This window comes from Tursiops truncatus, chromosome 15 (assembly GCF_011762595.2).
Source record: "Tursiops truncatus isolate mTurTru1 chromosome 15, mTurTru1.mat.Y, whole genome shotgun sequence".
Lineage (NCBI taxonomy): Eukaryota > Metazoa > Chordata > Mammalia > Artiodactyla > Delphinidae > Tursiops > Tursiops truncatus.
Genome location: NC_047048.1, coordinates 3,863,876 through 3,889,659, shown reverse-complemented (window position 1 = coordinate 3,889,659; position 25,784 = coordinate 3,863,876). Strand labels below are relative to the sequence as shown.

Sequence of the window (25,784 nt, the reverse complement as noted above, 5' to 3'; positions counted from 1 at the left end):
CGGGGGCTCGGGCGCTGTTCCTCCCTAGGCTTCCCTGGGGGCCAGAGGTTGTTTCTCAGAGTTAGAAAGTGCTGGGCGGTGATGCAGTGAGCCCCCTGGCCTTTTCTCTGCCCCGGGCTCAGCGTTCAGCGTAGTGGGAGCCCCTCTCCCTCGCGCGTGACAGGACCCTCTTCCCCATCCAGCCCCTCACGTGTTCCCCTGGCACAGCTGTCAGAGGCGGGAATGTGCGTGGTGCTGCGAGTCACCTGCAGCCCTTAGCATCCCGTCCGCTTCCCCATCTCGTCCTTGTTCTGTGCGGGACTCGCTTCAGAGCCCTCGCCATGCCTGGTCTCCTCGGCCTTCTAGGCTGTGACGGGCGCAGCCGTTCCCTGGCTTTCGTGACCTCGACACTTGGAGGGCACTGGCCAGGTGTCCGCGTTTCTGTTGAAAACAGCGCGTTCATCCTGCGCCTCTGATTCCAACCCTGCATCACAGGGCTCATCACACTTTGCCCCCCTCTTTCCTCGCAGCCTCTCCCTTCAGCAGCAGACGGCCTGGCTCTCCATTCCCTGAGCTGTGTTTGCTGATTTGTCCCGTCCCCTCGGTGTGCGCGTGGGGCAGCTGCTCTGCTCCTGGGGGGTGGCACCTGGGTCGCCCCATCAAACACCGTCTTCGAATGACCTGGGGCCGGCCTCTTCCCGTCTCCCTCAGCCTGGCCATGTTCCTCGCTCCCACTGCCTCGGACTCCACTTTGCGTTCACCCCACATCCTGCGTGGCTTGCTTCCTTGTTTTTCTGGTGTTCGAAGCCTTACTGAAGTCGGAGGGTCAGAGCTCTTGTGAGGGCCACCCTTCAGCCTCCTCCTGTCCCCACCCCCCCGCATTGTCCCCACCCCCCCGTACCCAGAGACAAATGTTCCCGGTTCTCAGTTACCCTTCCTATGTTTCTTTTGTAGGATTAGCAGGTACACAAATGTTTTCCCAATCCCCTTTCTTATACTCAGTTTGCTTTTTCACTTAATAATGTATCTTGGAAATCGCTCATTCTCAGTTCATCCAGCTGTTGCTCATTCTTTTTACAGCCCTGCGTTAAAAAGAAATCCTGGTAAAGTACGCATAACAAAATTTACCATTTTAACTGTTTTGGGTTTTTTCCATTTTAAGTGTTTTCACCATTCCAAACTGAAACTCTGTCCCCATTAAACATTAACCCCCCCCTCCCCCAGCCCCTGGCGCCCACCCTTCTACTTCCTGTCTCTACTCCAGGGACCTCCTATAAGTATAACCATATAGCGTTTGTCCTTTGCGTCTGGCTTTTTCTGTGTTGCTTTGACATTTGAGAGACTTAAAAGATAGAAATAAAGGATCATCATATATTGATTAAAATAAAGCCACTTTGGCTCCCTGAACCTCCAGTATGAGTTTACTTTTTAAATTTTAGAAGTCCATCCAAGTATCCATGAGAAGCACAGTGTTTTGTTTCCCTGTGTCCCAGCGTCCCTGAATGTGTAGTGTTGCATCTGGGTGTGCAGCCTGTGTTGTCCACCCAACATTGTTTTGAGATCTGCCATGTGTGGCTCCCGTGGAGCTAGTGTGTTCCTGCTAAGCGCTGTGTGTGGCAGCCCCCCACGCGGATTCATCATGCCGTGTGTCTGTTCTGTTGAGGGAGATCCTGGTGGTCTCCACTGTTTCTCTGCTCTAGTGAATATCCTCGTGCGGGCTTTCCTGGGTGCAGCTGCGCAGGTCCCTAGAAGCGGCCCTGTAGGGTGTGTTCGGGAGATTGCCCAGTTGCTTGCTCTCCAGGACGGTTCTCCTAAGCCCGGCTTCCCTGTGGGCGTGAGTGTTCTTGGCCCACGTCCTTGCTCATGCGAGACACTGCCAGACTCTCCCGGGGCTACCGGGTGAGCGTGTCCTCCTGCCGTGTGAGCTTGTGTCGCGTCTGTTTCCAAGGAGCGTCGCTTGATGTGCTAATTGCCCGGTATCGTGTCCTCCTTTGTGACCATCTCTTCACATCCCTTGGGGACTCTACTGTGGGGTTCCTTTCGGGAGGGGTGGGGGACTTGGGACCAGCGAGCCTGTGCTGCGGCCGCCTGTGCTGGCGCCTATCGTGGGCCCCTGGCCTCGAGTCCTGAGGCTGCTTCTGTCCTCCCGGCTTTCCCTGCCCACTGTGTTCACTGTTGATTCAGGTTACGGCTGTGGGTTTAACGCCATCCCGCACTGGCCCCCGTATGCCCTAAGCTTCCTCTTAAATCTGCCACGTCTCCTGTGCCTTGGTCTGAGAACCTAGGCAGCAAAGCCTCTTGGTTTGTGTGCAAAATACAGCTCTGTGGGCTTTGAGTGATGGCTATGGGGAATCTCCCTGGCGACTGCCAGACGTGAACTTGACTGCTGCGTGTGCAGAAGGTTCAAAGACTTCCTGTAAATGCAGGTCCCGCCGGGTGTTAACTGAGCGAGTTGCCAGATACCTTTGGTCAAGTGAGTATTTACTGTCTGTCCAGCAGGAGGTGGTGACTTGGCTTTGCCTGAGATCTGTAGGGAAGCAGTTCAGTGAGGTGGTGTCCGCAGGGTCCACTCGGGCAGGCTCCTCCACATTCTGTGACTTCTCTCACCTGTGTGCCTCTGCAGTGCTCTGGAGCTTCTCCTGGCCCAAGGCGGCCTGTGTGAGGGCCGCTGATATCAAGTGCAGAGACCCTTGGGATTTCTGAGCCTTCCAACTCACACTGGAGAAGTCGGGGAGGGGGTGGAACTTATGTCTCCGAATAATTGACTGCAGTTCCCTGATACCAGGTCACTTACCTCTGTCTCAGGTTGACCTCAGATGGCTCATCTGGAGTCAACCGTAGTGAGGGCTGATGGCCGTGCGCCCGCTGGCCAGCTCTGCTGACGTCCTTTGAGATGCCAAGGTCTATTTTTCTTAATAAGAGGAGATGGTATTTTTTGAAGACCTTTTAATACACATAATCTGCAGTTTATTATTTTAGACGTTTCAGGGTGTGCAGATCAGTGGCGTCGAGCACGTTCACGACGGGACCTCCATTCCGCCTTGCTTCCGTGAACCGAGGCAAGTTTGACTGAGTTTCCCGTGTCTCTGCGCTTTGTTTGCATTTAGGGGCAGCAGTTGCTCGAGTGGTTGTGGGGATTAAAAGGCAGAGGGTTTAAAGCAATTTTCCCTCCTTCCGGGGCAGCGCTCCCCGCCCTTTGCCCTCCATCGGGGCCTTTGTGGAAGGCGTGTGGCCTTGCCTCTGCTGCTCCCCGCAAACCAGGCCCCGCGTTCCCCTAGTGGGTGGGTCCTGGAGTTTGATGGTTGGTCCAGCTAGCACTTAGATAAGTGCCCAGGATTGGAGTGCAGGCCTGGAGCGGCGCTTCCTGGGGGGGATGTGAGCTGAGCAGGTCGCTAGGGGCGTGAAGCGCTTAGAGCCTCTGGAGCGGAAATCCGCCCATGCCAGCGGTGCCCCTGGCGGAGCGCTGAGGGTGGCCGCCTCGTTGAGGCACGGCCTAGAGCGTCGCAGCCTTCCTCTCCCAGCTTTCCGTGTCCCTCGGGTGGCGGGACATGACCACGAGGAGGCCCAGCTGGGCACAGAGTTACAGAAGTGCCCTCGCCAGGGGGTCTCCGGAGGCTCCGGCCACCCTGCCGGACAGTCCTCGTGGTGGCCCCCTGTCCTTGTGGTTTGCTGTTGAGTGTCCCAGGAGGAATCCTAGCTGAGGTTTTCCCCTCCCTGGTGTTTATAGTATCTCTAAAAATTCAGGGACTTCCCTGGTGGTCCAGTGGCTGAGACTCCGCGCTCCCAATGTAGGGGGCCCGGGTTCGATCCCTGGTGGGGGAGCTGGATCCCACATGCCGCAACTAGGAGTTCGCATGCCGCAACTAACTAACTAAATATTAAAAAAAAAATTCAGACTCTACGCCTCAAGCTGTTTTCAAGTGTGAATCCCCTCGGCTCCCCCGGCCGGCATGGCCAGCACATCCAGGCTGGAGTCATCGAATGGCTTTGTGCTCTGATTGTTCTGAGTTAACGCTGCATCATGGGTGTCTTTTGTGTCATCAAATAAAGCTGCACGTAGTTATTTGTTATGCCGTTCGCTGTCCGTTACAGGACGTCGTGGTGATTCTGGTCTGGCCGACACGGCTAACTCTGTGTACTCTTGACTCTCCTTCACTTCGGCCTGGGTTTTCCCGGCTGGGGAACCTGGGGAAGGGGCCCGCTCACCGCTCACCGTCGTGTATCCACCCCTCGGTGTCCCCGTTTTCGCGATTGAGCTGATGCTAAATTTAGCTGGTGGGCTAAACGGGATACAGGCTGTGCGGCGCCCAGGCACGTGGACTCTGGGACAGACGGTAGCTGTTTGGAAGACAGGGTGCCGGGCAGGTGGTGTGGCCGCTCCACCCAGCGCGCTCGCCCTCCTGCTCTCTGCCCACTGGGCTGGCGATGGGTGTGTGAGGAGGGGAGCCTGCTTTTCTCGGGCGTGGCGATCGTGACGTCATTGTTGCTCTGCCTGCCTCTGCCCTTGAAGCGGCCGGGAGGAACATTGGTCCTCTTCACCCTCGCAGACCTGCAGTAGGTCACATTCACGGGGGCTCCTCTCCTGGGAGCTGACACCTCCCTGCTGGATGAGTTCTGCTCCAGGGGCTCCGAGACCCGTGTAGGATTCGGTCACTCCTCAGCCTTGAGGGGTGACTTCCTGCAGTGGGGGGACCAGCTTTGGGCATTGCTGCTTTTCCCACTGTGTGTACACGCAGGAGCCTTCTGCAAAGTGGAGGACATCTGAGGTCACCAGGCAGTTCAGAAGAGCTGGGCTTGTGATGGAGAGGGTGGGAGCATCCCTCATGGGCGCTGTTGGCTGATGGAGCTGCTCTGTCGTTCTGACCCTCAGAATCCATCTCAGCACAGGGCTCCAGGCCAGTGATCGGACTTGGCACTAGGTGTGGGTCGCTGCCCTGGGAGTCTTGTGCTCACTCTTGGTTCTGCTCGCGAGGTCCCTGTCTGCCAGCCTCTTCCTGCCGGCAGCCTGCTCCTGTCCTTGGGGCCCACGCCAGTGCAGCCTCTCACTGGGCTGGGAGCTCCCTCCTCTGGCCTCTCAGACAGCACACACCTGCCCCTTTCCTAGGGCGCATAGCACTCTCCCCCCAAAATTATTGCGTTCTTTGCATCTCCTGTTAGATAATGAGTTTTTTGAGGGCCAGCGTGCAATAGCTCTTTTTTCCTTCTGGGTGCTTGGTGCACGGTATTCGAGACCAGGCCTGAGGCTGGCGTTGGTTAAGTGGACTTCCTGGGCGGAAGCTGTGCCAGCCCCTCTGTCCCCTGTGTCCCAGCCCTGGCACAGGCCTGGGCCGTGGCGCGTACCCGCTGAGCGTCTGGTGCCGGCTGAGGTGCTGGGAGCCCTGTGTGTGCTGGAGCGTGGCCCCCTTTGTGGGCTCCTCCAGCCAACATTCTTCCAGCTCCTGCTTTGGGCCCTGTCCTGGATGCCAGGGGCCATGCTAGTGCCTCTTCACCAGTGCTCCCTTGGTGCCGGTACTGTGTACTGTCTCTGCTGTTCTCACCTCCAAAAGCCCTTTGAGCTACACGCCCTAAGCCCCAGCATTCAGGTGGGGAAACTGAGGCTCCAAGAGGCCGGTGATGGTGCAGCAGGACCCCAGCACTGGAAGGACAGCGTTTGTGTCCCCTTCAGGCCTTTGCTGCGGCGCAGTGGGGTCCCAGCTGCTTTTCTGCGAGGCGCCCAGCAGGTGGTGCCGTGGCTCACCGTAACCGGCCTGCCTGGCGCTTCCGGTGCTTCGCAGCAGGCCCGCATTCCACCCCGGGGGCGCATGAAAAGGAGAGGCTGGAGTTGTCACTTTTTCTTTCTTTTTTAAAAAATAAATTTATTTATTTATTTATTTTTGGCTGCGTTGGATCTTTGTTGCTGCACGCAGGCTTTCTCTAGTTGTGGCGAGCGGGGGCTACTCTTTGTTGCGGTGCGTGGTCTTCTCATTGCGGTGGCTTCTCTTGTTGCGGAGCACAGGCTCTAGGCACGCAGGCTTCAGTAGTTGTGGCGCACGGGCTTAGCTGCTCCGTGGCATGTGGGATCTTCCCGGACCAGGGCTCGAACCCGTGTCCCCTGCATTGGCAGGAGGATTCTCAACCACTGCGCTACCAGGGAAGCCCCTGTTGTCACTTTTTCTGATGCGTTTCTTTCTTCTCACCCTTTTCCCTGCCTCAAGCTCAGAGGATTATTGAGGCACCTGCCTGCTCACCTGTGTGACATTGGGAGGCCCCCCCTGTTCCCTGTGACTCAGCCAGCGGGGCTGGTGTTGTGTCTGCAGTCCCGTCCCTAGGAAGGCGTTGCCTCTCCCCGGGTCAGCACTTGTTCCGGTTCCCATGCCTGCCCCGCGTGGAGATGCGTCTCAGCCGGTGGTCGTCGGCAGGTTCTTCTTGTTGTCGTGCCCTCTGTGGGTTTGGCACCGAGACCTGCAGCTCTGGGTCCCTGCACCGCCAGGACCTCTGGGGTGGCGGTGGCCTCGGATGGGCTGCCTAGGTTCCTCCCTCGTGAGGTGAGTTCATGGCAGGCCCACGTGGGAGGTGCTGTGTGTACAGCGGCATCCTGTCAGCGTTCGTTCTCTTGTTTTATCTTCTGGATCTTGGCTTTGCTCTTTCAAGTTTGAAACGTGAGCCTCTGGACCTTTCTCGGACGTCCGGTGGCAGGTGGCCTCCGCGAGGCTTTGGAGTGGCTGCCTTCTGCATCTGCCCTCACCTCGGGCCCTTCCGGTGGCCCCAGCGCCAGGCGGGACTTCGTTTGGGCCCGTGCCGCTGAGAGCAGCGATGCCTTGTGGCTGCTCCGGGGAGCAGCTCTCCTGCCGGCCTCCCTCCCCGCTCCTGCCCTGGGAACGCCCTGAGTTCACTGGATTCCCATTGGGCTCCCCCGACCACCTGGCCTCGGGGACACCCTGTCCAGTGAGCAGAGCCAGCCTCTCTGTTTCACTTCCTGTCTCTCCTAGAAACCCTGAGTCACCCTTCCTGGCCAAGTCAGTACCGCCTGACCCACCGAGGGGCCCTGTGGCCCGTCGCGGGGGTGCCCTGGGCGTCTCCGTGCTGTGCACCCAGCCACGCCTCTGCTGTCCACTTTCTCCCAGACATGCAGTGGGTGGGGCGCCCTTCCCAGGGATTTCAGAGCTTTCTTGATTTCCTTTGACTCTCACATTCCTGAAAGTTCCCTTCGAGGCCTCGTGAACTCTGGCCTGGGTGAGGGCGGTGTCCTCGCTTGCTTCTCTTTTGGTAGTACGCGGGGTGACACGTGGCATCCCGCTGAGGTCAGACCACCCCCCCCCCCCGCCCGCACCCTCAGATCCCATGACGTGCTCACCTCCTGGCCTCGTTGCTCTGTGACTTTGAACCCGTCACTTCCCTCTCTGAGCCCAGTGTCCTGTCTGTAAACCAGCAGCCATTGTCCCTGCTTCCCGACGCCGCTGTCTCCTGGTGGTGGCTCGCTGCCGACTGTGTGTGCCCGCCTTGGTGGCATTGCTCAGGATCCCCTACGATCGCCTGGTGGCGGTGCCTTCTCCCCCCTTGACAAAAGAGGCAGCCCAGCTCTGTGAGGTTTGGGGGCGTCCTGGTCATCCCGTCTCGAGGGTAAATGGCCCAGCAGGTGTTGGAGGCCAGTGTGGCCGTTCTGCCACCCTCTGCCACCTCCTGTAATAACCCACGGTGCCCGGTCCGAGGGGCAGAGGCGCTTACTTCAAGGAAGCAGGATGGTGGGGCGGAAAAGGCTCTCACCCTGACGTGTCCCTGTCCGAGCCGAGCCATCCGGGGTGAGGACGCGTTGGTTCTGAAGCGGGCTGAGCACTTTACCACAAGGCAGGGCCTTCCCGGGCCGCGCCCTCGGGGGTCTCGTCCGCTCCAGGCCACATGTGTTGACTGGCTGCAGCCCCCTTTCTCAGGAGCGTCGGGAGGACCCCGACCCTGGGGCGGGAGCGGGCTTGGTCCTCCGTCCCCCTGGGCCCAGCATCCCACTGGACGGGGTCACGTCTCTGGAGCCCATGTGGAAATTCCTCCCCTCCCCCTGGACTGCGAGGAATGTAGGCCCACGAGGCCAAGAGGCAGCAGCCCAGGCCTGAGCAGACACAGTCAGCTGTGCTGCTGATGGGCGCCTGGGCTCCAGGGCCTCCCGCCCAGATGCAGTGCTTCCCGCCCCTCAGTGCTTCCCGCCCCTCTGTGTTTGTGTTCTGTACGCGAGTGTAGAACCAGGGAAGTTTACAGATACAGGGATACATTGTTTAAGTCTGGGGCACACTGGGAGCTTCAGAGTTGAAAGTGGATTCTAAAATGCAGAGTTAGCGTGCTGTTCGGCCACCGTAATTGCATTAAAGGGGCACGCGAGTGTAGAACCAGGGAAGTTTACAGATACAGGGATACATTGTTTAAGTCTGGGGCACACTGGGAGCTTCAGAGTTGAAAGTGGATTCTAAAATGCAGAGTTAGCGTGCTGTTCGGCCACCGTAATTGCATTAAAGGGGCAGTGGGACCCCACCTTGGATCCTCAGCTCACTGCCGCGCGGGACAGGTCTCTGGGGTCCGTTTGTCCTTCCTACCTGGAATGGTGATCTGGGAGTGTCACGAAAAATACCAGGCCAGCAGGGTTTCGCTGCTGCAGGCTCAACTGGGGGAATCCTTGGCCTTGACGCAGAGCTCGCTGGCTGGCGAGTTCTGGCTCCATTTGTGGTGGACACCCAAGAGGCTGGTCTGGGAGCTGGCAGGGCTCGGGCCGCGTGCCGTGGGCCCCAGCGCAGCAGCCAGCGGGCCACGTCAGGGGTGCGCCTGCAGCCCCGGCGACTGATCAGTGTGGGAGATGTTCACTGCTTAGCATCTCCTGTGGCCAGGGCTGTCCAGGCCACCGAGGAGGGGGCGAGGGCAGTGGCTGCACCTGCTGCCGGGCGCGCGGCCTCTTCCCACCGCCGAGTAGTTCCCTAGAACAGGAGTTCTTTCGTTGTCACTGGAGCCCCTCATTTTCCAGGTGAGGTCTCTGGGGCCGGAATCACCGTGGCTCTGAGCAGGGAGCTGGGGCCGGGCCCGAGGCTTGGGTCTGCGGTCACGCTCCAGCCTCCTGCTGCTGTTCACGCCGCAACAGCACGGAACGTCCCTGGGGACCTACTGGTCGCCAGGCCGTGCTTCGCACTCCTGGGTCCCTCCCTCGAGGACGACGTAGGGTGGCTGTTTTTTCTGTGACGAGAAACGCAGCTGTGTTCTGTCGTCCTGCCTCTGCTGTGGTAACACACCTCCCTTTTCTTAGGGGTCTCTTGGAGGCTTGATTCCAGCGAAGGCCTGGGGACAGTGATGCCTGGTGTTCCTGGCTTTGGGCTGTGGAAGACTGGCATGAGTCCCCAGCTGGCGGCACCAGCCCCGTGGGAGGTGAGGGCGGACGACGTGCGGCGCCAGGTCACCAGGGTCTCCATTTCTCTGAAGGCAGATTCTGTTCCTTCCTTTTAAATTTTTTATTGTGGTAAAACATTTATAAGATAATAGTTATCATTTTAGCCATTTGTAAGTATACAGTTCAGTGGCATTAAATGCTGTGGTGTACCTATCACCACAGTCTATACCCAAAACCTTTTTATCGTCCCGAACAGCAACTCCATATGCGTTAAACAATACCCCCCTTCTCCTCTTTCCCCCAACTCCTGCCAAGCACCGTTCTGCTCTCTGTCTGTGACTTTGACCCCTGTAGGTACCTTACAGAAGCAGAATCCTATAGTATTTGTCCATGATGTCTGCTTTATTCCACTTAGCATGATGGCCTCGAGGTTCGTCCATGTTGGAGCAGGTGTCAGAATCCCTTCCTTTTAAGGCCGAGTGAGATTCCAGCCTGTGGATAGGTCATATTTTGTTTGTCCTTTTGTCTGTTGACACTTACTGTGGTTTTCAACTCATATTTTTTGTGAATGAAGTTGAATATCTTTGCGTGTTTTAAAAAATCATTTACAGAAAATGACGAACTAGGAGAACCATCTGCAGGTCCTGTCACTGCCAGAGGTCGGATTGTCCTGGCCTCCTGCCTGCCCAGCAGTAGCACCGTTCAAACCAGGTGGGGGTCTGAGGGCACAGGACAGGGGTTGCAGGTGTTAACTGAGAGAAAGCACCCAGCCTCCCCCGTGAGAAAACCAGGAACTAAATTACAGCGAACAACTCTGTTTCTGGAGAGTTCAAAAGCAGGCAGTGGTCCACTGCCTGCTTTTCAAAAGCAAGCAGGGGTCGAGGAGGTGACTGCCAGGGGGGCCCAGGGCTTCTGGGGCGTGGCTGCTGGTCCCATGGGGCTGCACTGCCCGGGGTGCACTTCGGTATAACGTTTTCCACCCCCTCAGGCAAAGCCTGCTTGTGTTAGTGGAGGGAAGAGACCAGCCCGTGGCCCAAGATAGGTGTGCCACCTCTGTGGATTGGAACGCACACCCCTGACCCAACTAAGCTCCCGCCTTTAGGCTTCGGTTCTATGGAACGGGCTTATCCATGGGGTTTGCATAGAGCTCTTCATGGCGGTGCTGTTCGATTTAGCAAAAGATTGAAAACAACCCAAATGTCCATCGGTAGGAGACTGGGAAATAAATTATGATGCCTCCAGTTGATGGAATGAAATGCAGCTGACAAAAGAACAGGAAGCACTTGGGGTCACCAAAGGGAATCTTTCAAAGTCTGTCTCAAACAAAAGCAGGGGCGTAATCTGTTTCTCTGCTGGCACGTGCGTAAAGTGTTTCTGGAAGGCTACGAGAAATCTGTGTTGTCGTTCCTGGGGAGAGGCCCTGACAGCGTCTTGCGGGGGGAGGGGAGGAGCCCTGGGGACATCCCAAACCTGCTCCTCTGTCTTCTGTTTTGTCCTGGCCTTTGTCCTTCAGGCCTTTCTGGTGACAGAGCCTCGCACTGGAGTTACCGGCTCCAGGGGTCAGGCCCTCGGATTTACAATCCTGTCCCACATGGGACCTGGGGGCCACATCGGACCATGACAGCTGACACCGAGGGTCTCTCCCACCCCCTTCCTCTGCGCGAGGGCAGATTCCAGGCTGCTCCGAGGCGCCCTGTGGGTCCCAGCAAGTTTGGTGGGGAGCTGAGAAGGGCCCCCCCCCCCCACACACCTGCCCAGAGCATCATCTGAGTTCTGTGAACCTTTGATGGATGTTTTATTCTTGGCTACCGCCCACCTCTCTGCTTTTTTTTTTTTTTTTTTTTTGTGGTACACGGGCCTCTCACTGTTGTGGCCTCTCCCGTTGCGGAGCGCAGGCTCAGCGGCCATGGCTCACGGGCCCAGCCGCTCCGCGGCATGTGGGATCTTCCCAGACCGGGGCACGAACCCGTGTCCCCTGCATCGACAGGCGGACCCTCAACCACTGCGCCACCAGGGAAGCCCCTCTGTGCTTCTTGAAGATAGTTGTTATAGTGTGAGTGGCTTTTCTGACTTTGGCTTTTCTGTAAGACCTTTATTTGCAGAGGAAGAGGCTGTCAACTTTAATTTTTTTTCTAATTTCTCAGGCAAAGAAACAAACCCAGCAGGTGTTCAGATCTTAGATGATTGACAGGCTGCGTCCCCAGCCGGCCCCTCCCAGAGCCCTTCCAGCTCTGCGGCACCTGCAGGACCAGGTGCAGAGACCAAGGTCCCCGGGGCCCCCTTCATGCACTCGGGGGGTGTCGGGCTCAGAGCTGCTGCCAGCGTGGTGACTGTGCAGGACACCCCTTTCTGTGTCTTCCGTGCAGTGGCCGGGCCTGAGGTCCTGGGGGCTGCGGCTGCCGTGCCCTCTGCCTGTGTCTGTGACGAGTTGGAGCCCAGCCCTCCTGGCCAGGCCGGTTCTCTGCTCCTCCACGATGGTAACAGGCAGGCGTGAAGCGGGCGGTCCCTCCCCGGTCCCCCTTCCCTCTGGTAGCTCTGCAGCAGCGTTCTCGAGGCCCGTTGGGGCAGGCGGCTCGGCCGACTTCTCGCTGTGGCCCTGAAGTGCTGCCCGAGCCCTTTGTGGGCCTGCCTTTGCAAGTGTAAAGGTGTTCATGCATTTTGACCCAGTGGCCCTATTTCTGGAATTGATTCTGAAGAAACAACTCAAAGCACAGTTGTGATTATGCTGTATTAAGTGATGTTTATCCATACGATAGTTAAAGCGCTCCCTAAGTTGCGTCCCCTAGGGAAGTGGCCAGGCAGGTGTGGCGCCCTGCTGGCCGGGCGGGACCATGGGAGGAGGTGGTCGCTGGGTGTTTTGTTGCTTTGGGGGTGGAGTGGACACACCCTGAGGACTGGAAGGAAATTCACCAAACCGGACTCAGGTTGCCGACATTTTGAGACGTGTCTAGAAAGAATATGCTCAGCACAGCAGGAGCGTGTGCGGCGCTCGGGGGAGGGGCTGTTAGAGCCGCTGGGCAGTGGGGTGCGGGGGGAGGCCCCTGTGCTCTCCTTTGCGCTTTCTTTATAGTATTTTCTCTCTGAACAAAACAGTGCCTTTTTTTTTTTTTTTTTGCAGTACGCGGGCCTCTCCCGTTGTGGAGCACAGGCTCCGGACGCGCAGGCTCAGTGGCCATGGCTCACGGGCCCAGCCGCTCCGCGGCATGTGGGATCTTCCCGGACCGGGGCACGAACCCGTGTCCCCTGCATCGGCAGGTGGACTCTCAACCACCGCGCCACCAGGGAAGCCCCAAAACAGTGCCTTTTAAAAAAATAATTAATTTAATTAATGGCTGCATAGGGTCTTCGTTGCTGCGCCTGGGCTTTCTCCAGTTGCGGCGAGCGGGGGCTACTCCTCATTGCAGTGCGCGGGCTGCTCATTGCGGTGGCTTCTCTTGTTGCGGAGCACGGGCTCTAGGCGCGTGGGCTTCAGTAGTTGTGGCGCGTGGTCTTCAGTAGTTGTGGCGCACGGCCTTAGTTGCTTCGCGGCATGTGGGATCTTCCCGGACCAGGGCTCAAACCCGTATCCCCTGCATTGGCTGGCGGATTCTTAACCACTGCACCACCAGGGAAGCCCAAAACAATGGGTTTAAAACAAGCACAATCTTGCTTGCTTCCTTGGAGGCTCAGAGAAGGAAGGTATTTTGGGCAGCTGGTTTTTCAGATAGCCGAAGGCCCCATTTTAAATCCCCTGGTGTGTTTTTAACAGCCTCAGGTAGACAGTTTTCTTCAATGTGATCTCCCTTCCGGCTGTTATAAATGGCAGAGAGTAAGTATGGTTGAACTTTCCTGAACCTCTGTGTTTTTGAAAGCCCTGAGTCACCCTCAGACCCTTCGGGAGGGGCGTCTCCACGGTGGCGTCTGCAACTCGCTCTGCAGGTTTCAGAGCGAGTGAGCGGCCCCTGTCGCGGGCTTAGCGTGTGAGCTCCGTAAATCTTGCCTCTGTCGCCCCCAGGTGGGATCCAGGCTAGCACGGTTGCAGGGGCAGGGCTCTGCTCTCTCTGCTGCCCAGGATGGCATGGGGGCAGCTGAGTGCAGAGCTGGGCCTGGGGAGTGCGTACACGGGAGGGTGCCCAGGGAGTGGGGAGTGCGCCAGGAGGGCACGCACGCCTGTGCCTGAAGGTGAACCCATGGACCTCGCAGGCCTGGCTTTGTGCTCGTGACTCCAGGCCAGAGGCTGCAGCCTCGGGTCTTTAGTGATGTGATTAGCCCTGGTCAGGGGAGTGGTCCCAAGAGGTGGCCTGTCCTGCTGGCGGTCATCAGGCTAGTTCTGAATGTGGGTAGCTGGAAGGAGTTTTATTTTATTTCATTGTGTCTGTTTACCTAAATCTCAAACTATATTTGAATCGCACAAATGAACATTAGAACACATGTGCAGGTGACCCAGCAGAACCCGCGAGCTCTCGGCCCGCACATGAGCCCCAGCCGAGAACTTGCCTCCTTCCGCCGGCGGAGCCCCAGCCCTGCACTCGGAAGGGAGTGATCGCGCTCTCTGCCTTTGCCCCTTGTCCACTGCCTTGTCGCCGACTCCAGGCTTCACTCTGGGTGGGGACAATGAGGCTGCAGCTGGGGGAGCGCGCAGGCTCCTCGGGCCGGGGAGGGGCTTTACAGAGAGGCGGGTGCGGGCGAGGCCCCCCAGCCCTGCCCAGGTCGGAGCCGACCCAGGTGCCCACCCCGTGGAGAAAGCCTTGAGAAGGAAGTCGGTTTGATTCTGGGGCGGCCCCTCCACCCTGCGTGCACGTCGGCGGTCAGGGCGGCGGGGAAGGGACAGCACGCCGCCACATTCCTCGCTTTGGGTGAGAAATTAATCCCCCTTCAGCATCTTGACAGCAGCTCATTAAGAGCCTCAGGATGGCAGGCAGGCAGGAGCCTTGCACGCACATCCCACACCTGAGGGTATTTTGTTTCAAGCAGAGTAGATCGCACAGAGGGTTTGCAGGTGAGGACTTGCCGGTTCACGGTCACAGACGCCGCTGCCGGGAGCAGAACGCGGCGCACAGAACCGGGAGGTATTTCCTCGGCATTTTTATTGCCAAAACATGAAGTTTTATGAGTGCCTTTCTGGCGTTCATTTCACATATGTCGTAAATCCAGCAAATCCAGCTCAGTGTTGCTGGGGGGCCGGGGGCAGGGGGAGGCCGGGACTGCGCTTTCCTCGTTCCCTGAAGCAGGCACGGGACTTGGGACCTGGCTTTAGCTTTGGCAAATTGTGTGGGCACTTTCCTGCCTCTCGCCCTTTGAGCCCCACGGGATGGAAGTCTCTCCCATGACCAGAGTCACCTCGGGTTCCAGGTGGGAAGGGGGAGGGTCACCTCACTGGCTGGCCACTGGGGCCAGCTCCGGTGTGGGGCCTGGCCTGGCAGGTGCTCCGTGGATGTCGTCTCACACCCACGGGGTGGAGCCTGTCGCCCGTGGGTGTGGAAGGTGAGAGGTCGTCTGACGGTTACTTGTCACGTGTTCCTTGCTTTGGTCTCCTGGCAGAGGGGCTGCCTCACCTGACTTGGCCGTTCATGTCCCTCGAGGGTGGCCTGTGGGCATGCGGGTTTGGCCGCCTGTCCCCTCTCTCCACTCCCCTGCGGGTGTCCTGGCCGTGGGGCCTCCAGTGACCACAGACGCTGTTTCTGCAGGCCCCTGGGTGTTACCCTTCAGGGACCCCCGCTGCCTGGGAAGGCAGGGGCCTGCCCCGACGGGCTGCCCTCCTGCCTGCTCCCTGGAGCCTCAGCGTGAAGGGGCCCTGGAGGCGCATTCCGGTGTCAGCCGCGGCTCTGGGACACAGCCTGACCCTGGCCACCTCCACGCCCTGAGCCCAGCCTCCCTCCCTCCGTCCCTCCCTCCGTGGTCCTGCTAACAGCCTGCCTCTGGTTCAGTTTCCAGGCCGAGCGGCCCGCGCTGAACGTCGTCATCTTCCCTCTGCTCCACGAGGGCCTGACCGATGTCATCCGAGACGTTCCCATGGTGCACCTGGACGAGGTCACCTTATTTAAAAGCAGAGTGGCCGAGGAGCCGCCAAATCTGTGGTGGTGACAGGAGTGGGCCCCCACCGGCCCGTCGCCACCTGTGGCCGCTGCGTCTCCGTGGCCGAGGAAGCAGGACTGCCCCGGTCAGGTGTGTGGCTTCCGGCCTTGCCACGGCCGCCGCGGCTGCTCCCCTGCCCGAGGACGCCGGATGCCCGGTGGGTCACCGGAGGAAGGAAGCCCCCTCCCCAGCCCTTAGGGGCCTCCTCTTGTGAGGAGTCTGTGCTCAGTGACGCTCTGGCTGAGATGCGTGAGGCAGCGGCGGCAGGGCCGGTTGTCGGGCGACCTGCGGGCCTGGCCGGCGTGGTCTTGGGCTGAGACACCCATCGCCAGGACGCTGACTCCTTGGGGGCCAGGTCCCCAGAGCACCACGTGGCCCCACGGCCGTCCCCCAGCCCCCAGGAGAGGCCCTGTGCTCCTGGTCACCTGCCTCGGGCTCTGGTGGGCGGCTGGGAGCCCGAGGCGGGGGGGGGCTTGCAGGTGCTGTGGCGGATTTGGGGCTCTCCCCTCCTTCCAGTTAACCCAGTTACACCTCTGGTGTGCGTCCAGCCACGTGACGTCAGACAGGTTCGGGCCAGCAGCGGGCTGCTGGGCAGGGAAGCTGCAGGTCCCTGTGAAGGTCTCTGTTTCTGGGGAAACACGGATAGACCTGCTTCATTAGAAAACCTTGAAATATTAAAACCCAGAAGGGATGTGTGGGGCTGGAGGAGTGATCACATTACCCCGTTTCAGACAGCTTTATTTAGCACTTTAAAAAAATGCAACGCAGCTATTCCCAAAACGAGGGACGTCCTCCCAGTGTCCTGGGCCTCCCGCCACGTGCCGCCCACTGCTTCTGCCTTGTCAGCCGCGAGACTCCCCCAGAGCCGTCATCCCTGCGGCTGGTGGGCTTCTGAGGGGCCCCAGTTGGGTTCCCTGCACCCAGCGTCTTGCCCCAACGCTCCCGGTGACGCTCCTGGAGACTTCCAGGGAAGGCTGAGTGGCGTCGGGGCGGCTTCCAGCCGGGGGTACCTGGGTCTCCGCAGAGGTTGCCTCCCCAGGACCCCAGGGACTGGTCCCATCTTGCCCCGGCCTCCCTCTCCCTCTGGGCTGGGGGTGCAGGTTCCCCAGGCCCTCCTCACCGCTGCGGCCCGTCTCGGCTGCCGTCCACTCTGTGGCCCCCAGCCCAGCCCGCTTCCCACTCTGTTCCATGTGATGGTCGCCTCGTGTCGTATAGTGTGTCCTATAGTTTGCCTGTTGCAGGGCCCGGTACCTGGACCCTGGGCCTGTGTTCGCCTGCCCTTCCCTGGGTTCTCAAGGGGCAGACAGTTCAGCAGTCCCCGCCCTGCCAGGCCGAGGGGGTCCAGGAGGCCTTCCGATGGTGGAAGTGCTTGGAGGGCCAGGGTCTCGGGACGCACACAGGCCCCCGAGTGCTCCAGTCGATTCTCCCTAAGCGCAGTCTGTCTGGCGGCCTCCACCCGTCCCCGCGGCCCCGGCCCTGCTCTCACCTCCCCGCAGCACCAGGTGGAGCTGGGTCTCCTCCCCCTGCGCTGTGGTTTTCTTGCCGAGGGTGCAGTTGTCTCCTCTCTGGAGCATGGGGTGCCCTCCTCCCTCCCTCCCCAGCTTCCGCTGGCGGCTCTTCGCCTCCTGCCCAGAGGGACCCCCACCAGACCTGCAGCCCTCCCCTCCGCAGTCCTGACCTGGCCTGAGAGTCACAACCGGGCCCGCCCCTCTGGCCATGCAGGCTGCCCTGGGCCCTGGGGAGACAGGGCCAAGGCCCTCATTAGGGCCACACGCTGTAGGTGAGGGTCTGAGAGGTGGTGGGAGTCCCCCACCCCATTTCTGGGCATGTCTTTCAGTTGCGCCTTGAGACCACCGGGAGGGTGCTCAGGAAGGGTGATGTGGGGACTGACTGCTCGTTGCCGTCACAGCAGGAGCGTGGCCAGTTACAGCCCGACCGGCAGAGGGACGTGGCCCAGGATGGGGGCAGGTGGTCTGGCCGACCCCGGGACCCCTGGGGCCCTGGGTACACGTCTCCTTTCGTCCAGAGCAACCCGGGCTCAGGCCAGAGGATGATCGTTCCATAAGAATTTATCCACAGGCTGCCATGGTTTTCGTGCTCTGGCCCGGATGGCCTGTTCTCGTGAGCAGGCAGTTTGAACCAGCAGTGTCGTTTATGCCGGCAAGCAGGGCTGGGAGGGGCCGTTCACGAGAGGCTGGGGCACGAGCTGACTTGGAAGGCAGCCCCCGAACAGGAGGCCTTGTATCCTTAGTGTCCCCCTCAGCCATCCTTTCCTTAGAGCAAGAATTTCCGCTGCTTCTCCACCCAAGATGGATCCACCAGATGTTAATAATGTGCTTATTCTCGCTAAGTGCATTTCGGCACCGGTGTTAATTGCAGCTTATATTCTGCAGCATTTTATGCTGGGAAAAGAACCCACCCTAATGGTCCCCAATTGGCAGAACTGGGCTGTTAAGCGACGGACCATATGCTGCCTGCTGAGAGGGGCCTGGTCAGCACTGGCGCCTGCGCGCGTGTGCGTGTGTGCGCGTGTGTGTGTGCGTGTGCGTGTGCGTGGTGCGTGCATGGACGTCTGTGCGCCTACATGTGTGAGTGTAGTCTGCTGTGGACGGGCTCTTGTTCCTGGTGTGCACGTGTGTGTGTGCACGTGTGTGTGTGCGCGCTGTGTGTGTGCACGTGTGTGTGCGCGCGCGTGTGTGTGCGCGTGTGTGTGTGCACGTGTGTGTGTGCGCGCTGTGTGTGTGAGGCAGACACTGGGGGAGGTGGGGATGAGGGAGGAGGGGATCAGGGAGATCTCTGTTAAAAAGAGAAGCCCCCGGCCTCCTGAAGCCGCCGCTCTGCCTGTGGCCCCTCCTCGCCCCTAGACCCCTCGGCCCCGCCTGCTCCCAGGGCTGCGGCTTTGCCGCCGCAGCGTCAGGCAGCCTTGGTGGCCGGGCCTGAAGGTGCTCCCCCAGGGAGGCTTCTTGAGCCTGAGGAGAGTAGAGACCCGCAGGCCCCCTTCCCTGCTGTTGGCGGCTTCTCTCTCTGTCCCGTGCGAGTGTTTTTATTCCCGAGCTGAGGGGCTGGATTAAGGGCACCTCACTCTCATACAACAAGGGGATGGGTTTCATCCCCACCCGTCAGCTGCCCGTCCGAGGACCCAAGGAGACAAGTCCGAGGGTCCCTCCTCCGCAAGGCCCCCAAGGGCCTCTCCACTCAGGCCTGGGACGACGCCCCTCCTTGGGCAGGTCAGCAGGGCTGGGTGCTGAGGGTGACACTCCCTTAACCCCCTGCGCCAGGATCCAGAGCTGCAGGCCGCTCGGCCCAGGGGGCAGAAGCTTGCCAGGGCCCAGGGCTGGGTAAGTTGGCCAGGGGATCTGAAGCCAGCAGTTGCAGCCTCACTGTGTCAGGGGCCTCCCTGGGTGCACGGCCTTGGCGGGTCTCAGGCCCCCCTCCCTCACCCGACCCCGCCTGGCAGGAAGGGGACCTGCCCTGATGGGCCCACCCTCGCGTCCTCCTCTGAGTGGCACTGGAGCAGCCGGCAGCCTCCTGCTTCCTCTCGTTCTCACTGTTCGTTCCTTTAGGATTTGAAAATTGCTGAGACCTTGTGGGAAGCAGTAAGAGAAGTTCGTGGGTGAGGATGATGCAGCGCGGCCGTGGCAGCAGGCTGCCACGGCTCCAGTCACAAAACCCGAGGTGAGGGGGACATGGACGCTGCCATCTGTGGTCCTTGTGGCCTCAGCCCCAGTCCCCCTCCCCCCCCGACGGGATGGGGTGAGGTTGTGCCGAGGGGCTCGGGGATGGTTGCTGGTCTTGTTTGCATCTAGGGCGCAGGATTCCACTGGGCGATGAACAAATACCCACAGGAATTCAAACAAACTGTGGGTCCGACACAGGCCAACCAACATCGTCTAAATTACTTTCTAAAGCTCTTTCAAAAGCCAGTGAAGTGTGAGGTTTCGCATTGATGTCACAGGGTCAGGGCACCCCCTGCACCAGACTCCAAGCCGGCCGGCCCCAGAGGCCTCCCTGCCGTGCCCACTGCGCTGGGGGGGTGGGTACGAGAGGTGAGGGTGCTTTTGCACATGTGCCCATGGGCACGTGGCACCCCGCAGCCACCCGCGGCGCTCAGCCCTGGGACCGCTGCCCTCTGACCGTCGCCCACCTGCCGGCCCCTCTGACTGGACAGTCTTGCTTGGCACGTTACCAATGGGAGGAAGGGTGAGGTGAGTGCCAGGGTTTCTCACGGCATGCGCGTGACCAGGTGCTACACGACCGAATACACGTCACCTGCCTTCTGATGACCGACCTCCTTGTCCTCCGGTGAGGCCACTCCTGAATTTCGCGTTCCAGCTACCTTTTGAATGGGTATTTTCATGTAAATTTGTGGCATGTGAAAAGTTTCAAATAAAGTGGACCTGATTTAGAAAACCTGTGTGGTCCTTCCAGCAGGGGCGCGCCCTGACCTTTCCTCTGCGACCCCCTCTGCAGCCCCGGAGGGCGAGCTTAGGCAGTGGCGCTCCGGTCACCCGCTGCTGTTCAGGTGCTGAGGACAAGAGTCTGTGCTTGGCCCCTTGGGGGTCCCTGGATGGAGACGTGAGACCCAACGCGGGGCACCAGGCGCTGCCAGGGGCCATCAGCAGGCGACTGCTGTGAGGAGGGGCGAGGCCAGGATGGGGCTGGGGGGCAGGGGGGCAGGGACACTGGTGTGGCCCGAGGCTGCTCCCCACACAAGGGCTCCGTGAGGCTGGCAGAGGCAGGGTCGGCACAGCCCTTAATCTGGGGCCCGTGGGGACTGAGTCAGTTTCATTTTTATTTAATACACATATTTGTAGTTTTCAATTGTGGTAAAAAGTACGTAACATAAACTTTACCGTCTTAACCTTTTTTATGTGTACAGTTCAGTGGCATTAAATAGATTCTCGTCGTCGTGTAGCCATCACCACCGTCATCTCCAGAACGTTTCCATCTTCCCAAACTGAAACTCTGCCCCACTAACCACTCCCCTCCCCCGCCCCCAGCCCCCAGCCCCTGGCACCCAGCCGTCTACTTTCTGCCTCTATGAACCTGGCTCTCCTGGGGACCTCATACAGTTGGAACCATACAGCAGGTGTCCTGTTGTGACTGGGTTGTTTGCAGCCTCAGTTTTAGGCAGATACTTCCTCCACCAGACCTGGGTTCTGGGAAGGGGCTCTGCCCGCAGCCAGAGGGGGATGGAAGGTGGCAGTTGAGGCGGGGATGCCCAGGGCAGGCGTCTGGGGAGGAGTGGGTACCTGGACTTGGGAGGCGCCGTGGACAGAGGTGGGCCCCAGGGATGCTGCAGGACAGAGTGACAAGGGCAGGGACCGTCAGGTAGGCCGAGGAGGGCTCACTGATGCCTCCCGAGCCCCCGGTTGGTCCTCGAGGCCAGAGTCGCCTGAGCTGCAGCGGCAGCGTGGAGAGAGGAGCCTCCGTCCCTCCCGGTCCTGCCTGAGCTGGTCCCCCGAGCCTGGTGCACACCCACGGGACTCCCCACCATGGTTCACTTCCGCCCGGGAGCCGGGGAGAAAGCTGAGGGGACAGTCCTTCAAGGGGTCAGCAGTGACCTTCCCAAGAGGGGCAGGACCGACCCTCTGCCCTGCTGTGTCCAAAGGCAGCAGCAGGGGGAGATCAGATGGGCGTGCGGGTAGGAGAAATCCCGGGGGCTCTGCTTCACACACGCGTGAGACGCGATCATTAGGGTGACGGGTAAGTGGGGAGGGGGAGAAGCAAGGCTGAGGGGGCCCCATGACAGACCGCCCCGACTCCAGGCTGTAGGGAGCCTTTTGGAGATGCTCGCAGCGTCCGTGGGGCAGGGACAGGTCCCAGCGACGTGGTCCACCTCTGTCCCACCATGTCCGGAGCCTCTTGCAGGGGCTGGATCTTCTGGAAGCACCTTCACTCACGTGGGGCGGTTGGTGCTGGCTGTTGGCCGGGATGCCCACCAGAGCTGCGTTCCCGGCCGTGGTAAGCGCCACCCAGGAGGGTACGGCGGGGAAGGGGCCGCAGTCTGGGTTGGGGGTCAGGGAGGCCTCTGCGGAAGGGTGGGCTCTTCCGTGTCCTCAGAGCAGGCCTCTCTCTCAGCAAGGACCCGGTGTCCCTTGTTTGGCGTCTCTCCTTGGTCCTCCCCGTGCGATGGGCACCCTCTGGGTTTCAAGCCTGGCTGGGCCCCGCCCCAGGGTCTCCTCCGCGAGGTCCGCATCACGCTTGTCACGCGGCCGCTGGCTCTTATGTTGAGCTGAAGCCCCGGCTCCCGGGCTGGGGGAGTCGATGGGGAAGGTCTAGGAGCAGCACGGCCACTCTGGGCCCTCACCGGGCGCTCCTCCCTGCTGGGGGCAGGTTGGTGGACAGATGCGAGGGGCACAGCCTGTGCAGAGGGGCCGCCGGGGCTGGGCTGTCCACCGGCGGCTGGCGAGGCCCAGGGTGTTGGGGGCTCCTGCAGCCCCCTGTGCAGAGCCAGGCAGGTGCTGGGGGGTGCGGGGCACCCGTTTCCAGGGCTGGTGGGGCCTCTCCCGGGTGGGCAGTTTTGCGGGGAGTCCTCTCCCCGCCGCAGGGCGGGCAGGGGGGCTGCCCCTCCAGAGACGCGCCATCAGTCATGGGCCTTCACGTGTGTGCACACACCCAGCGTTCACACACACTCATGATTACGCTCACATGCATTCACAACTGCACACAGATTCACAGACGCACTCCAACACACACACTCCCGGCCGTACCCTCCTGCGCACACCTGACATTCACACACTCACGCTTACAGTCACACCCACTCTCGCAAGTCCACAAACAGCCCCATATTCGTATTCATATCACACACTTAAACCCCACCCATCGCACACACTCACACGAGCACTTGCATGATTTACACGGGCATGTGATCACACACTCGGTCCCACACCCACACTGATGCCCCCCACATTCACACCCATGTGTACACACGCGTCCACTCAATACATACATTTGCGCGCACACACACGTTGATACCTGTAGCATTTGTCCTCACACCCACCCACGCATTCACGTTCACGCCCAGTCACGCTCAACGTTCAGACGCACACTCCAGTTCCCTGTCGCTTGCACTCTCACACAGGCACTCACACTCATGTGTAACACGCACACGTTCACACACCCACACAAAGGACTGGATTAATTTTATACACCAGTCAGTTAACACAACCAGTTCACTCGAAGGTAGACTCTTCTGTTATGTTCATCCAGGGAACTTGAAAAATTCCGAGAGGTAGAACAAAGGGGAAGAGAAGTCGCCGCCGTCCTCCGCAGCCGGAGAGAACGTCTGCTGACGTTCTTGTTAATGTCCTTCAAGCCTTTGTTCCCTGCTTTAAAAACCATCTGTAGCTGTGATCATCCGATTCCCGGTGCAGCGTTACGCTCGCCACGATGAAAGCATCTCGCCTGTGTTCTCCCGGACTCATCCTTTTAATGATGAGGCTTTGCTGTCACAGGCCCGCTGGTCCCCCGCTGTCGGACAATTAGGTTGTTTCTAATTAGTCAGTCTTCCAAGGAAAGCGGCCCTGGACAGCCTTGTGCTGGAGCGTTTTTCTATATTTAGAATTATTTCCTTAGGAGAGACTCTCGTTAGTGAAATTTCTGGGTCTAAGTGGGAATTTTTTAGGGCTGGGAGGAGCTTAGAGTTGTATTTAGGGAGTGGGTTTAGCATCTTTGCACAGGGTGACAGCCCCCGTCTCAGTCCCTGGCTTCAGAACGTGGAGGTCAGCTCCCAGCTGCTCCCAACCACGGGTGTTTTTATTTGCTACGTTCCCTGATTTCGAATGGACTAATCCCCCAGGACGTAAATGACTTCTAAGGCATACAAATGAGCAATGCAGATAAACTAAAATTAATACATTGAAGATGACGTAAATCCTACCGAACGGTGATTCCCCGCCATTTGCATTTGTGTCCAGGGAGGGCAGTGACCTCCAGCCGGGTATTCCAGGATTGAGGAGTGTGGTCCCAGCCAGAGCCCTGGTTCCTCCCTCCCACTCACTTCGTACATGGGCTCTGGGCCTGGGTCCTGGCAGCATCAGGCCCGGGCATCTGCAGAGGTAGAATCTGGTCCCCAGAGACGTCCACACCCTAATCCCCAGATCCTGTGACTATGCTAGGTCACTGGCAAAGTGGAAGTACGTTTGCTAGTCAGCAGGCTTTGAGATGGGGAGGTTATCCTGATGGGCCCAATGGGATCACAGGGGTCCTTGGAAGTCCAGGAGGGAAGCTTAAGAAGGATTCAGCCCTACACTGCTGGACACCATTCAAGGAATGCAGGTGGCCTTGAGAAGCTGGAAAAAGCCAGGACGTGGATTCTCCCGTGGAGCCGCCAGAGGGAACACGGCCCTGGTGACACCTTGATTTTAGCCCAGTGAGACCTGCGTCAGACTCCTGACTTCCAGAGCTGTGGTAATTGACACCATATCAGCAACTAGAAAGGGATACAGCGTCGGGGGCTTCTCTCACTCCCTCTCCCATCTGTCCTGCGCTCAGCCCACCAGCAAATGAGGGAGGAAAACAGGTGACTGAAAGAATGACTGGAAGGAAATGCAGGCACGTTTCCTGTGGGGGGAGGATTTCTCCTTGTGTGTGTTATTAATTCTCTTCTTTTTCCAGACTTTCTACGATGGGCACAGATGAAATTAATTCTGAGATGTAAACAGAAAAACACACACATAAAAACATAATTTCATTCAAAAACATATTCTAGGATGAAGCTCTCAACAAGAACAGATCGTCTCCGGATCTATTAAAACAAAAAATGTTCACGGTATATTAGTCCCAAAGGCAAGTAGCGAGATCTTGTATATATGTATGTATCTATTTTGGTTGGAAAAAAAGTCCTTACCAGGATAAGTTTGTGCAGAGCAAAATGTGGACAAGGATGCACCAGCCATTAGTGGAGGGGTCTTTGGGGGAGTGGGCTACCCCAAATGAGGCTGGGGGATTCCCTGACAGTGCAGTGGTTAGGGCTCTGCGCGTCCACTACTGGGGGCAGGGGTTTGATCCCTGGTCGGGGAACTGAGATCCTGCATGCTGTGTGGCATGGCCAAAAAAACAAAACCAAAAACAAACCCAAAAAACACATATATTTCTTTAAAAAAAAAGAGTCTGGGTCCCGTGAGAAGGAAAGTTTGGGCAGTTCAGACCATCGCTGGGGGTGGAGAGGGGCCCTCCTTAAATCAAGGTGGGGTGAGGAGAGCCCAGAGCCAGCCCTGGGAGGGGGGGCCAGGTGCTCCTGCCTAGGTCTGGGGGTGAGAGCGTTTCGCAAAGCCTCGGTGGTCTGAGGGAATTCTTCAAAGACACAGCCTGGTTTTCAGCAGAGAAGCCATAAGCTTTGTGCATGGCTACCTTGCTCTCCAGAACAAACCAGGGGGGCTCAGCTCCCTCCCCACCAGCCGTGGCCTGCCCGCCAGCCACCTGCTCCAGGCCCTATGCTAGAGGACACTCAGTTTCAAGCCACAAAGCAGTGCTACCCTGCTCGGCGGGGACGGCGTGGAAGGCCTGCGTTCCTTTTAACATTTTCTTAAAAAAAGAAAAAAAAAAAGTACAGAAAATCAGAGAAAACAAACAGCTTGATGAGTTGGCATAAATGTACCGAGAAGCAGAGTTCCGACACTCCAGCCATGACCACCTCCCTTGCACACCAGTCCGAGCGTCGCCTCTGACACCGCAGCTCCGTCTCGCAGTTTCGTTGCTGGGTCTAAACGTCCTGTCCAGAGGGTCCCATCCATCCCTTTCTTTCCTGAACAATTGATATTTCGGAGAGCCTAGGCCGGCTGACCTGGTGAACTTCCCACGTTCTGGCTTTTGCTGACTGCATCCCAAGGTGCCATTGTACCCGGTCTGTGTTTCCTCCAGGTGGGCAGCTGGATCCAGAGGTTTGATCAGACTCGCGTTCATTTCTTCATCGTTCACAGTTATTCTTCTTCACTGGTTTTGATTTTAAGTGTAATTTTTGAAATAAGAATGTATTCATGTGGTTCAACAATGAATAAAGGGACTTCCCTGGCGGTCCAGTGGTCAGGACTCCGCGCTTTCATTGCCGTGGCCCGGGTTCAATCCCTGGTCGGGGAACTGAGATCCTGGGAGCCGCATGGTAGGGCAAAAGCAAACCAACCAATGAATAAATATGAGAAGATTCCCGGTGAGAAGTCCTTTCTTACTCCTGTCCCTCAGCCACCTAGTTCACACCACGCATTCCTCTCTCGCCCTCAGGGAACCACTGCCTTAGTTTTCTATGTCTCTTTCTGAAGTTTCCTTATATACAAGCAAATATGGATATATACTCCGTCCCTCCCCCGCTTTATTAAACTACCGTAACCCTTTTTAATTGTACAGTTTCGTGGCATTAAGTGCATTGACGTTGTTGTGCAGCCGTCACCGCAGCCCATCCACAGAAGTCTCTTCA

General features: G+C 58.7%; 1 protein-coding gene across 5 annotated transcripts in view; it reads left to right on the top strand.

Annotated features, from left to right (window-relative positions):
* FBXL18 (F-box and leucine rich repeat protein 18) overlaps positions 1-25,395 on the top strand; it is a 45,551-nt gene extending 20,156 nt beyond the window's left edge. For 2 of the 5 annotated variants that reach the window (XM_033839290.2, XM_033839294.2), the window contains one exon: positions 15,223-19,780. In XM_033839290.2, the coding sequence (XP_033695181.1) occupies positions 15,223-15,379 (157 nt within the window). In that variant the 3' untranslated portion in view covers positions 15,380-19,780. Of the gene's footprint in view, positions 1-509; positions 2,778-11,460; positions 11,569-15,222; positions 19,781-23,989 lie in introns of those variants that run through there. The other 3 variants (XR_012325953.1, XM_033839291.2, XM_033839292.2) reach the window with 3 other exon arrangements.
* The last annotated feature ends 389 nt before the right edge of the window (positions 25,396-25,784 follow it).